The sequence below is a fragment of the Notechis scutatus genome, chromosome 2 (genome assembly GCF_049901735.1).
Source record: "Notechis scutatus isolate UNSWTSFEM ecotype Mainland chromosome 2, rNotScu1.2, whole genome shotgun sequence".
In the NCBI taxonomy this organism is placed as follows: domain Eukaryota; kingdom Metazoa; phylum Chordata; class Lepidosauria; order Squamata; family Elapidae; genus Notechis; species Notechis scutatus.
Genome location: NC_142010.1, coordinates 94,626,345 through 94,640,774, shown reverse-complemented (window position 1 = coordinate 94,640,774; position 14,430 = coordinate 94,626,345). Strand labels below are relative to the sequence as shown.

The window sequence follows — 14,430 nt, the reverse complement described above, 5'->3', positions numbered from 1 at the left end:
CCAACAAAGCTATTTTAAACAGCATCTCCTTTGATCTCTTCAGCGTTCTATAAAGACTCACAGCCTCTCTTTCAACTCCTGTCTCAATTATTACCCTCACTTTATATTAAAAGGCAAATAAAGTTTCCTTACTGTCTGACTTCAGACTGGTATTACTGCTAATACAGTGTTAGTAAAATTTTCAGATAGTCAAGATTGCCAACCATCAGCAGATTTAATGTGATCCTTACTGTATGTTTCCAATCAAGAAGCATTTCTATTGTCAAAGAGATCCATAACAGTATGGGCTTTTGATGGACATTTATGTACACATTCACAAAGTGACCTTTGCTGAATAGAATCAACATTCTCATCATGAAGTAATGGGTTTCTTTTTAATGTCAATGCCTCTAACTAGTAAATGGATTTGAGGTTCATTGCCTTGTTAAGATGTAGCAGAAAGCATTAGCAAATGGCACATATGGGAGAGTAATTGCTGGCAGCCAAGCAGGGATCCTGAGATGGTATTCTAGTATTTTATTATGTCTCTCATGGAATGGCCAAAAAGTGACGGGTCTCATAGCTACACAAAATGTATTGTTTGTGAAGAACTTCATTAGAAACAAATATGCACAACCACAACAAGTAGAAAATGTCCCCATCAATCGATTATACACTGAAATTTATTCTCAACATATAAATGATAATAGAAATAGGAATTATAAGGCCTAATAAATTACTTTTTTTAATTTTCACAAAAAAAGGAGAGATCCCAGTCCTTGTCCTCAGGATTTCATTCTTGATAATAAGGATATGGATATCCTGAATATGAGTGGGGGGAGAGATTCCTTCCTTTTTTTTTTTTTTAGGGTTTTAACCATCTTTGTACAAAGTGGTAAGAGACATAAATACATTTTCTCAGCCTTCAACACCAAAAAATAGCAGCTTCATTCCAAAATGTTCCAGTGTTGTTGTTTCTAATTTCCAGATTCACGCAGAGCTGGTAGAAGGTTCCTGCCTCTTAAATATTACAGCAGCTTTTCCATATTCTGCATTTGTTGAGTGTCCTTGGAGCAGATTATTAGGGAGCAAAACAAAGAAACAAACGAACAAGATTTTCTGTGTAGTTTCCTCAGCCATAGGTTGTTTGAATGGGAAAGGGGAAGTAGAGACATCTCTCTGTACATATCAGTACAGAAAATAAAGTGCCATTAAAAAGAGTATATCTGGGAAGCTTTTGAAACTTCTATATAGTTTGCCTCAAGTGAGATCAGAATAACAGAAATAGCAGATTTGGAAAGAACCTTCTAAATCTTCTGGTCCAACCCACCTGCTTAAGCAGGTGATCCTATATCCTATACCATTTCAGACAAATGGCTGTCTAATCTGTTCTTTATAATCTCCAGTGTTGAAGCACCCACAACCTCTGGGGGCAAGCCATTCCACTGATTAATTGCTGTCAAGAAATTTCTCCTTAGTTCTAGTTTGGATGTCTCCTTGATAAGTCTCCATCCATTACTTCTTCTCCTGCCTTCAGGTGCTTTGGGGAATAGATTGACTCTCTCTTCTTTGTGACAGCTGCTTAGATATTGGAAGACTGCTATCATGCCATCCTCTAGTCCTTCTCTTCTTTAGAATAGACATACCCAGCAGTGGTGGGATTCAATTTTGTTTACTACCGGTTCTGTAGACGTGTCTTGGTGGGTGTGGCAGAGGAAGGATACTTGTAAAATCTCCAGTCAGAGGTGGTATTTGCCAGTTCTCTGAACTACTCAAAATTTCCGCTACCAGTTCTCCAGAACTGGTCAGAACCTGCTGAATAACACCTCTGATACCCAGTTCCTGCAACTGTTCCTCAAGTGTTCTTCATATGATCAAAATTAGTGGGATGTTATTAAACTTTTAAAAGAAGAAAACAAGAATACAAAGGATAATGCGAAATGATCGTTAAAGAAGTTTACTACACTGTTTAAGTCACAGGATGCAAACAAGTAACCCTGCAAGGAATAATCACTGACTTCAGGAAAATAAACATTCAAGAAACATCTAATCATGAAATATTAGGGGGAAAAACAGTGTTGTTCCAGTCACTAGTTAAGTGTTTTCAAAAAAGGAACTCCCAGAAATATTTTAGTCTGAAGGAACAGCTATCCTTTCTTTTACTCTCACTGCGATTGCAAGATAGTCATTTGTAACTTTTGTGTGTGCAAAGAGAAAATATTTGCCACAGATATATTTTTTTGTTTTGAAGGGGCAGCCTTTTAAAACTGCTGTTAGACTTAATTAGATCCCTTTGTTCCGCTTGAGTCTAGCAATAGCTCTGAAATGAAGCATTCCACCCAGAAAGAAAGATCTTCTCATGAAGAAATAGATTGGGAAATAATACACTTTGGAAAGCAAAATGCAATGGGAGGGGTGGTTTAAAAAGAAAAACTGTCAGAATCAGATAGACTTGAACACTTTAATTGTGTGACTGCTCCCCTTTCTCATTCCTCTTTTTTCCTCTTTCTTTTAATTAATAAGACAATTAGTTCTTTTATCTCTTGAGACCATTTACCTTCAGGATGCTGATTGCCATTGCATGGATATTTGGATTAAATATATAGTCAGAATGGCATTAATCACTTTATTTTATTTTATTTTATTTTATTTTAAATCGCTTATTATGTTAAGCCACTACTACTTGTTTTAGGGATTAGTGAGAGCAAAAATATAGATAGTCCTTGTGACCACAATTGAGTCCAAAATTTCTACTACTAAGAGAGATATTTGTTAAGTGAATTTTGCCCCATTTTACGATCTTTCTTGCCAAATCGTTAAATGATTCATTGCAGTTATTAAGTTAGTAACATGGTTAAATGAACCTGGCTTCCCCGTTGAATTTGCTTGTCAGAAAGTCACAAAAGGTGATCACGTGACCTCAGGACACTACAATGGTCACAGATATGAGTCAGTTGCCAAATGTCTGAATTTTGAACACGTGAGGATGGGGATGCTGCTGTTGTGAGTGTGAAAAATGGTTATAACTCACTTCTTTCAGTGCCATTGTAACTTCAAATGGCCATTAAGTGAACTGTTGTAAGTTGAGGAGGCATTGTTTATTTTATTATTTTTTATTTATTTATTTGATTTGTCAGTCGCTTACAAGAGAATAGGCAGAAGTATAAACATGAGTAAGAATACAGGAAATAGGTACAAATAAATGGGGACAATAATACAGGGATGGTAGGCACAATGGTGCACTTATGCTCGCCCCTTACAGGCCTCTTAGGAATGGGGTGAGGTGAAATGTTTACCGTACGTGGGCTGTAGAAATCCAGATGACTACCAGAACAGGAACAACTCTTGATCATATAGATTGCTACCCAGAAAATAATATAATGAGTGTAAATATTATGTGGGAAGTTTTACTTCTAATCTGTGAATGACATTTGACCAAACAGATTGTTTTATTCTTCCTTATTTTGATATGAACATGATTATTTCTGAATGATCAGAAAAAGCTATCTTTTGCTGTTGGTAGTGCTTTATAACATATTCTCTGTAAATTAAGTATCTATAAACTTAGATTCAGTTTAATGTAATTAGTTATGATAAATAACCATTACCTCAATAATGAAATCTGCATTTGAGAAAGTGAAAGATAGGACTTGTTTCATGTTTTCTACCATATCCTTTAGAAAATACAAATTTATGCTCAGATCTATTTATATTGCAAGTTTATTTTTGTAAATGTATATAGTTATCCGAAATAACAAGAATGATCATGCAATGTAGTACTTTTTATTTAAATTACCGCTATTCACTATTAATTTATTCAGTGACATACAGTAATTGCTGAAAACCATAAAGTAGCTTCATCCATGAGAAAGTTCCATCATATTTATAAAGAAATAGCAAGATGTTATGTTAACAAGTTATTTAAAGATAATGGAAACAAAGTATAGTTATTAGAAGAAATCATAATCTCATATTGAAAGCCTTTAAAAATCTATATACTATATAGTAAAACTCTCAGGCCCCTAATTGGGTGAAATGGTGCATCGTAGGGCAACAATTTTTGAACCAACCTCAAATGAGTTAAGTCAGGGTCCACAATCCCTAGTCCATGGACTGGCACAGGTCCATGGCATAACAGTAAGCAGGCCACACAAACAAGTAAAGCCCCATCCATGGGATTCAGGCAGCATCCGAAGCTATGCTCCCTCCAGTTCGCAGAAAAATCTCTCTCCATGGAACCAGTCCCTGGTGCTGAAAAGTTGGGGGCCACTGAGCTAAATGACAGAATGTGTCCAAAACCTGGGACCCATGACTCCTGTGGGATTGAAATTTTCACAAATTTATGACGACTTCAATGCTGCCACATCATCCCCTGGGGGTTCAGTATATCAGGGTCACCCTATCTCTCTAAAAGCTGGGTAGACCAGCCTGTCTGGTTTCTGGAGATCAGTTAGACCAGTCCCATCCTAGCTTTGAAGGCTTTGAAGGCCAGGTTTTGCCATCAGCCAGGTTTTGAAGGCTTTGAAGGCCAGATTTTACCATCAGCCACTTGAGAGCAGTGAGCATCGCTCTAGCTGGCAGGAAGTCACGCCCATTCCCACTGTTATTTTGCTTATGGTTATTTTGGTTTTTTGTTTAAGTAAGTAAATATCTATGAACTGCTGATCCAATGGATCACAGTCTGTCTAGTAGATCTTTCTTGTTGTCAAGAAAGACTACATATAATTTTCACACACCTTCTTTTGCCCTCTCCTTATTCAACTTCAAATAAATGATGTCCTTTACAGCAACAAACCCACCTGATATAGTCTTTAGCTTTCTTTTTGGGTGTACAGTAATGTTGTTTAATGTGCCTACAGCATAGAATATTCGTGCAAATCAGTATTACTTGAACTTATCTTCTTCGTTTCTTCAACCAGATGGCTGCCCTGATTTGTGCAATGGCAATGGGAGATGCACACTCGGTCAGAACAGCTGGCAGTGTGTCTGCCAGACCGGCTGGAGAGGGCCTGGATGCAATGTTGCTATGGAAACCTCCTGTGCTGATAACAAGGATAATGAGGGAGGTGAGCAAAAGTCTTCCAATTCCCAGCCTTGAAAGAACAGAGGGTTATGTGCAGTTTCATCATGAGTCATTTTACGAGTGAAAGACCCTCTCTCCTACTATTGTCAAGTGTTGTTGTTACATTTCCATTGAAGCAAATGAGATGGATAAAGTAGTACTCTTGTGAGCAAAATAATGCGACCTGAAAGACTTATTTTAAATATAGGACTTGATTCATTTCTGGCAAAGTTCAGATTTGGAGGCTAGAATTCTCACTAGGCATTTGTGTGATTTAGAATTTCAAGTCTCAGTGCTCCTTCAGATACACCCTCTGTGTGACTTGCACTTGCAAAAATACCAGCATACATTGTAGATTATTCAAGCAAAGGCACAGATGGTTAAGCAGGAAATTTTCCAAGGTATTGTTAACTGCCAGCTGTGGGCAAATACAAGAGAATTCTGGACAAAGGTAATACTTGTATTTTATCAACTTCAATTCACAAAGCAGAAAGTGCTAAATGGAACGGAATAGTGGAATTCATTTTACTGGCTATGATACAAGAATTTATTCTTGGGTGGTTTTTTTTAAAATAACATGTTAATCCGTAAAAAGGAGTTCTGTCTCAATATTGATATATATTGTCCTGAAGACACTATATGTTGGAAGAAATTTAGCCTATGATAAGTTGAATATTATTTTAGTATAAAGTATACCTCTGACTTCAAATGCTAGAGCTATTTGTTTTATCACATTCACCAGTCACACATTTTTATGTATTACATTTTTTCAATCTATATGTGTGTGTGTGTGTGTGTGTGTGTGTGTGTATGTGTGTGTATTTCCTTCCACATGCATTTTTATCCATCATACACAATCAATTTTCAAGGATTTAGCTCCAGATATATTGAATAATATTTGAAGAACTCATTTTTATTAATAGTTTAACATTCAACCAACAACCTTTCTCAACATTTAAAGCTTATTGTCACAAGTTGTTTACTTGAGTGCTTCTTGCATTCTTTGGCCTGTTGACCACGGGGACCTATTCATAAGGTTTAGCATTAGAGTGAAAATAGAACCAGATGATTGGATTGCCATGATGTCAACAGCACTGGAAAACTGAAGTGCCTTTTTTTCCTAATCAGCTGTAATATAGTTGAACTTTCTGCAAACTTCACTGGGGTGAAGTGGAAGTGAATTGTTTTGTTTTTGAGACTCGTTGAGAAGTATACACAAGTAAATAATATTTTGATATGTTATTTTAGAGAAAGCTATATAGCCTGAATTACAAAATTCTTTGCAAAACATGGAGTTGCTATGTGCAGTAAAAACAGTAGATGATGGAAGTAAACAGAAAATCTAATTAATTTTGCAAAATTAAGTAAAAAATCTTGGCAAGTAGTTCAACAGGGTGCAAGAGAGAGATGGGCAATGTCTTACTGCCCACATCCTGTATTGTAGATAAATGTGTGAAGAATGCTTTTTATGATATAAAAGGTATATTGGTTGAAGACAACAATACGAGTGTATTCCAGTATGCAGATTGTACTAATATATTTTCTATTGAGGATCTGCCTGACAAGGTGGCAATACATAGGCAACCCTAGTTGATCACACACACACCAAAACAAGTTAAGCAAGAACAGATGTTATTACTATTACATAGAAAATTCCACAGCTATATAGTAGACAAGAAAGCTTAAAAAATAGCCAATAAAATATAGAGATGTCCAGGAAGTTGTTAAGACTTGTGCTTAAATGAAATAGCCAATAAAATATAGAGATATCCAGGAAGTTGTTAAGACTTGTGCTTAAATGAAATTTGTCTTTTAATAACCCTTTTATTTAGGATCTATTAGTATCAAAATGAGTTCAATTGTGGGGAAAAGTTTATTATGAGTATACACCATTTATTATGATGAGGGGGAAAGTGAGTATTCTTGGGAGGAGTAAGCAAAGAACACTAAGAATGTAAATAAGCCAAAACTATATACTCCTAGGCATGGAAGTCATTGCAAATCCCCATAAAAAGCAACTAGTAGCTAAATCAGCTAAACAGCAACAAATTAGAAAAATGCTGGAGGCAGACAATCATTTTAATGATAATGGTAAAGTATCATTTCATACTGTGCAAGGAAAGAAAAGTATAAATTACTCCTATATTTTACCAAGGAAATAGCATGGATAGATAATATCAAGAAATGAAAGCATCCTGGAGAAAGTCTGTGTGGTTGCTAAAAGTTGACACTGAGTTGATGGCACACAATCAATCAATCAATCAATCACTGTAAAAACAGAGAAAGGATGCAAACAAGTGAAGCTGGCACTTGAGCAAAAAAAAAAAAATCTTTAAAGTGCTGTACCATTGTGAGCTTTATTATCATTTTTATTTTATTCTGGCTTTTTATGGATATCATCATTGATGATGGTAGAAATTGTCCAAAACATCTGGAGGCCAAGATTGATTTTATTCACAAATACTATGAGATAAAGTTCATTTGTATAGTAGGAATACATATATGGGGGGGGGATATTCAGCTTTGTTCGGGTATTTTTCCACGTCATTATAGTTGTGCTTTTAAAGTTGTAGCAATGTTTCGGCAGAATCTCATCTGCCATCATCAGGCTTCTGTATTGTGTTCGTCTGTGAGTCAGACTTTCACAGCCGGTTCTGTTTTAAATTTGGTGCTAGCCTACTGCTGTGCCAGAATGGTTTTTTCTTCATCCTGATTGGTTGGGAGTCTTGGTCTGTGTTTATGGGTCTTGGAGTTTGCTGTGTTCTGCTTGATTGGTGTTGCTAATATCTTCTGTCTTGTTTTGTAGCTTTTTTTGTCTTGATTGGCTGGCAACATTGTGTTTCCTGTATTGGAGGCTTTTAGTGCAGCTTGGCTCCGAGTAAACGGACAGCTATCATTTATTAGGAAGCTGGGTTTCATCTGGGTGCCTGGTTGGGGTGTGTTTGAGCTGGAGGTATCAGGGGGAGTCTGTTTGTGCCCAGGTGTTTGCCTGGCTTGTGGTGTGGAGATTTTTTTGTTTGAGAGTGCAGGCTTCCAGATAATTGACAGTCTGGTGGAGTCATCTCTTCTATTCATGCTTTCAGGTCTTTTTTCAATCTCTATGGCTTCTCTGATAATTCTGTAGCTGGGGTTTTCTATAGTGGCTAGGGTTTTGGTGCCATTGAAGTTGATCCTGTGACCTGTGGCTTTCATGTGTTGGACTAGTGAGGAAGTGTGTTCCAGCTTTTTTACTGCATTTTTGTGTTCATCTAGACGGGTACTTATTCTTCTATTGGTCTGTCCAATGTATGTGGCCAGGCATGATGCACTGGGGACTTCGTATATGCCTTGGTTTTCCAGGTCAATTTTATCTTTGGGGTTTCTTAGGATGGCTGCTATTTTTCTGTCTGTTTTGAAGGCAGTCTTGATGTGATGCCTGTGTAGTATCTTACTGATTTTGTCTGTAGTACCTCTTATGTAGGGCAGGACAGCTGTTCCATAGGTCTGTTCATCTTCTGGGTCTTCATTATGTTTCAGTATGTTTTTGTGGATCAAGCTAGTGATTTTGCTTTTGTGGAAGCCGTTGGCTGTCAGTACTTTAGTCAGGGTGCATAGTTCAGTCTTTATGTGTGTCTTGTCTGCCAGGTGCTTGGTTCTGGCAATTAGTGTTTTGGCCACGGAGTTTATCTGTGCTGGGTGGTGGTGGGATTGGGCGTTGAGGTAGTGGTTGGTGTGTGTTTTCTTCTGGTATATGGTGGGTCCTAGTGTGCCATCTGTTTTTTTGTAGATTAGTACCTCTAGGAATGGTAGTTGTTTGTTTGTTTCCGTTTCCATGGTGAATTTGATTTTGGGGTGTGTACTGTTTAGGTGTGTTAGGTTTTCTTTTCCCAATAACAAATGTGTCATCGATGTATCTTAACAATAGTTTGGGTTTGTGGGTGGCATTGGCTAGGGCTCTGGATTCGAATTCTTCCATGAACAGGTTTGCAATGACGGGTGACAGTGGTGATCCCATAGGGGCTCCTTCAATTTGCTTGTATCTTTGTCCTTTGTTTATGAAATATGCGTTGGTTAAATAGTGTTCTGTTAGTTCCATGAGGTGTTTGGGTGGTTGGTATTTATACATACATACATACATTTACATTTACATTTACATTTACATTTACATTTACATTTACATTTACATATACATATACATATACATATACATACATACATACATACATACATACATACATACATACATACATATATATATATATATATATATATATATATATATATATATATATGGATCTTTGGTTATTCGGGTTTTCTCCCGCGTAAGATTCAAAGTATCTAGGCAACGTTTCGATGAAGTCTCATTCATCATCTTCAGGCTTGCTTCTTCGGCTCTGTGCTTCTCAGAGTGATGTGAGCTTTCAGCTGCTTCTTCCTTCTAACTGCCAGTGGGGTGTGACTTGACTGGGTGGGGGCTTGGCTGCGTTCCGATTGGGTGGGGGTGTGTTCTCATTGGTTGGAGGCTTGGCTGTGTTCTGATTGGTTGGGGGGCTGGCCGTGTTCTGATTGGCTGGAGGCGTGCTCTGTTCGCCCACACAGCATGAATAAAAGAGATGACACCTCCCGCTTACCAGCCATTTGGAAACCCGCCCTCATGAACAGACGAGTACCCAACATGATGAATGACACCAGACCCACACCCACGAAGGCCATACAAGATGCCACCACCACACTTCCACGTAAAAATCAGACTCACACCCACACAGAAGATGAGACACGACCACAGACCAGAAGCCGCACTGCAGCTGCATCACTACCCACTTCAAACCCATCTGAGCCATACATGAAGCGAACTGACCCCCACCATGAAGATGTGGCACGACCACGAACTCAAAGCCAAACAGCAAGATCCCAGCTCACCAGCTCAAATCCCCCAGCAGCTGGGACTAGCCTGAGCACGGCCAAGCCCCCACCTGAACAGAGCACGCCTCCAGCCAATCAGAACACGGCCAGCCCCCAACCAATCAGAACACAGCCAAGCCTCCAACCAATGAGAACACACCCCACCCAATCGGAACGCAGCCAAGCCCCCACCCAGTCAAGTCACACCCCACTGGCAGTTAGAAGGAAGAAGCAGCTGAAAGCTCACATCACTCTGAGAAGCACAGAGCCGAAGAAGCAAGCCTGAAGATGATGAATGAGACTTCATCGAAACGTTGCCTAGATACTTTGAATCTTACGCGGGAGAAAACCCGAATAACCAAAGATCCACATACAAATACCGCGAGAACCTCAGAAAACATATATATATATATATATATATATATATATATATATATATATATATATATATATATATATATATATATATATATATATATATATATTCTTAAGTTTTCATGGTACTTACATGTATGGCATTCGGCTTTGTTGGTATTTTCCCACGTCATGTAGTTGTTCTTTTAAAGTTGTAGCAGCGTTTCAGCAGAATCTCATCTGCCATCATCAGGCTTCTGTATAGTGTTCGTCTGTCACAGACGAACACTATACAGAAGCCTGATGATGGCAGATGAGATTCTGCTGAAACGTTGCTACAACTTTAAAAGAACAACTACAATGACGTGGAAAATACCCGAACAAAGCCGAACCATATATATATATATATATATATATATATATATATATATATATATATATATATATATATATATATATATATATTCTAAAAATAGGTGCAATGCCTCTAAGCAAATGACAGAGATATGTGATAAAGAAAGCACTGAAAATGTTACATTTTTTTCTGATTTGTCATAAGCAGAATGAAATGGCATGTACACTTCCATTTAAGGTTCATATACATATACTATACTTATTTAAAATGAGAAAGAAAAACCATTCTGAATCCTTTTATGAAAGGTTATATGATGAATTTCTGTTAAAATCACCAACCAACTACCAGTCATGAAAAAGAACAATTCTGGTACGCTAAACATTCTGGTACGCTAAACATTAAGAAATCACAAGAAAGCTCCATGTTATGTTTTCATTTGCTACTGTGCAATTTTTGCACTTATTTTCCTGGAAGCTCATTTTCAGTTATCCACAAATTTGTTTGAGCTACTTTAGTGTGAAAGGAATCAATTATTGTATATTTAAAAAGTACAAACCTTTTTTTATAATACATTATAAAATATTCTTATGGGATGGGATAGGATAGGATAGGATAGGATAAGATAGGATAGGATAGGATAGGATAGGATAGGATAGGATAGGATAGGATAGGACAGGACAGGACAGGACAAGACAGGACAGGACAACAGGACAGGACATGATAGGCCTGAAGGAGAACAGAGGTACACAGGAAACTTTTAAATAAACAAAGAGGGGTTTTTTTTAAAAAAGCTTCAATTCTTTTTCCTGTGCAAAATATTATTTTTCACCTCTATCGGATCAGTTCTTTCTAAATGTAATGATATTGTTTCAGAAATGGGGTCACAGGTATCTTCCAACTTCTTATAGTAGAATTTTTACTTCTCCATTACTCTTAACTTTCTGTGACACCCTATTAGTGCTGAATTAGAGTATTTGCAACTCAACACTCAATCTTTAAACTTCTCCTTGTTCCTTGCTCCAGCAAATGCTGTACCTATTTACAAATCTTCCTCTGAGTTAAAAGCATTTTAAATGGCTGTACAATAGGATATCCTTGACCACAATTTCTCCATAATTCTATGGCCACTTGCAATTATTTGATGTGAAAACACTGATGTTATTACACTTTTAAGAGAAGGTTTTGGAATGTAAAGAACTCTTTACTGAGTTTTTCTTCTTGCCTTAAAGCATACTGATTTCTCTATTTGTGGTCCATTATGTTTTTATGGTCAACCACTACAGTCTTACAGGAAGAAAAATTCTAAAGAAGTTTGAGGAAAAATGACCAACTAGATGAATTATTTTAGATATAAATGCTAGAGCTAAATTAATGTAAGAGTTGATTAATTTTTAAAACACTTATTCACATCCTATCATAGTATGTTTGGAATTATGATCCCCCTGTTTGTATTAGAGGCAGAGATGGTATTCAGCAGGTTCTGACCAGTTCTGGAGAACCGGTAGCGGAAAATTTGAGTAGTTCAGAGCAGGGGTCGCCAACCTTTTGGACCTCAGGGACCACCAAACTCATAATTTAAGGTCCCAGGGACCACTAACTGGTTCTGTGGGCGTGGCCTAATTTGTGGGTGTGGCTTGGTGGTCATGTGACTGGCTGGGCCTGGCTTGTATGTAAATATTATAAATATTTATATAAATATTGATTTATATAAATTATAAAAAAAGAGCAACTTTTACCCAAAATCAGACAAAGCAGGCAGATTGAATCACAGATTAATTCAGAAATCTATCTATCTGCCATTGGCTAGCTCAGTCTGTCACATAAAATTTGCTTGCAAGCAAACTCACAAAATTAACTCATAACACACCATGTATGTAAATATTGGATTTTTTATTTAAAAAAGAGCAACTTTTACCCAAAATAAGGCAAAGCAGACAGATTGAGTTGCTCACAGAATCATTCAGTGATCTCTCTATCTGTCATCGGCTAGCTCAGTCTCTCAAATTTGCTTGCTATGAGTCTGCACTGAATTTGCTTGCAAGCAAACCTTCAGTCCTAAGATTCAGCTGTACTTAAAAGCAGAGCCGAAGATTGAAAGACTAGCTAGAAAGCAAGAAATCCAACCATTTCCTGCTTCCTAGCTAATCTAAATCTCCCAACACAGCAGAACAGATGATGGTCAGACAAAGAAAAATAGAAATTTAGCAGGCAAATTTACCGGGTAAGAAGTGAGTGGGCGGAGAGGGTTCCCGCGGGCCATGTGGGTTTTTGCACAGCCTGGATTAATTGGGGGGGGGGTGCTCTGGGGGTGAGATTTCTCTGTGGCCCACCAAAATTTTCTTGCCATGCCCACAGAACTGGTACTAAAAAAAATTGAATCCCACCACTGATTGGAGGCATTGTGGTAAGGTATTTCCAGGCTGAAAGGCTTAGCCAGTGACATCATTGTTGCCCAGGGATCACCATGGGGGCTCTTTTTATGTCCCAGGAGCTGGAACAAATGATGGGAGTCACCCCAACATCCAGCATTACTTGGGTCTCAAATGCAGGCTTGCTAACATCCATCATAGCATCCTAACCATGTGAGCCAGTGCTCTTCGTGGAATTATGATATCTTTGGGTATAATCATTGAGGGGGAGGAAACGAGACCAAATAGAATCCCTAATCACTTCTATAGTGTCTATTTATTTTCTGCTTTAAAATAAAATACCAATCAATCAAATTCTTGTATAACCAGGATGAAAGTTCTTCATTGTTAAATATGTAATGTTTATTTGTCTTATCTTAGAAGACATCATTAAGTTGTTTCATAACTTACTGATTTTTATGCGTATACATGCATAGATATGCATACACAATTTGCACACCTGTATTTAAAGGGAATGCTTTTCTAAAATATATTTTACCAAAGAAGTTTCCTAATTAAAAAAAAAAAAGGTTTTCCAGATGCTAGCTCTTTATTAAAGCTTCATTCAAAGGTATGGGTATAATTAATTTTAAAAATGTTTGAAATCCATTAGTTTACTCTATGCAGAATCCTTTTAAAATTTAATCCCTTTTTAATCAAGTTCTCAGTAAATAATTGTTATGTGTATTTGATGGAGATTAAGGCTAGTTTATTTATAATTATATGACAATTTTTACACACTCACAGGATTATGATTAAAATCTATAAATTTCATTATATGCCACATGAAATTAAAACATCATAGACTTTTTTTCAGTGAGTTAAAGTATTTGGAAACAAGATTTACAGACAAACAAGAGATTTTAAGTTAATTTTAAGTATTCTTTTTCTCTATTTCTACTATTAGAGGTAAGGACTGAATTACTTGCACGACTTGGGCTTATCTACAAATATATAACTCTCGATCCATTACTTAACTCTATTTTTATTTGTTTCAGTTATGATTCTGCCCAGCATTAATAAGCAGCATATAAAATAAATATTAACTGGTAAACTTAATTTTTGGGATAGCAGTGGGAGAAAAATAACAAAGCATTCTGCCAAATTTGTCTCAAATCATACTGCAGAACACCATTTTGTCATTTATTATTTCAGTTTATAAATCACATTTTCTGCCCATGTCTGAGTAATATATAAGTAATCAAAATAAGGTTTGAGGAAAACAACTAAAATTATGATCTAATGACTCTTGTTATTCTCTAAGGGACTAAAGATGTTCCATACTTTTATTTCTGCTCCTTTCTCTATACTATTTAAAATATTTATATGCCTATGGTTTTACTGCATATTTTCTTCCCAAAGAAATCCCAAACTAACTTTAAAACCATTAA

The 14,430-nt window shown here is 36.9% G+C and overlaps 1 protein-coding gene across 4 annotated transcripts in view; it reads left to right on the top strand.

Moving 5' to 3' along the window:
- TENM2 (teneurin transmembrane protein 2) overlaps window positions 1-14,430 on the top strand; it is a 1,019,238-nt gene that overhangs the window by 911,915 nt on the left and 92,893 nt on the right. For all 4 annotated transcript variants that reach the window (XM_087955493.1, XM_087955491.1, XM_087955490.1 and 1 more), the window contains one exon: window positions 4,899-5,045. In XM_087955493.1, coding sequence (XP_087811619.1) covers window positions 4,899-5,045 — 147 coding nt within the window. The remainder of the gene's footprint in view (window positions 1-4,898; window positions 5,046-14,430) is intronic.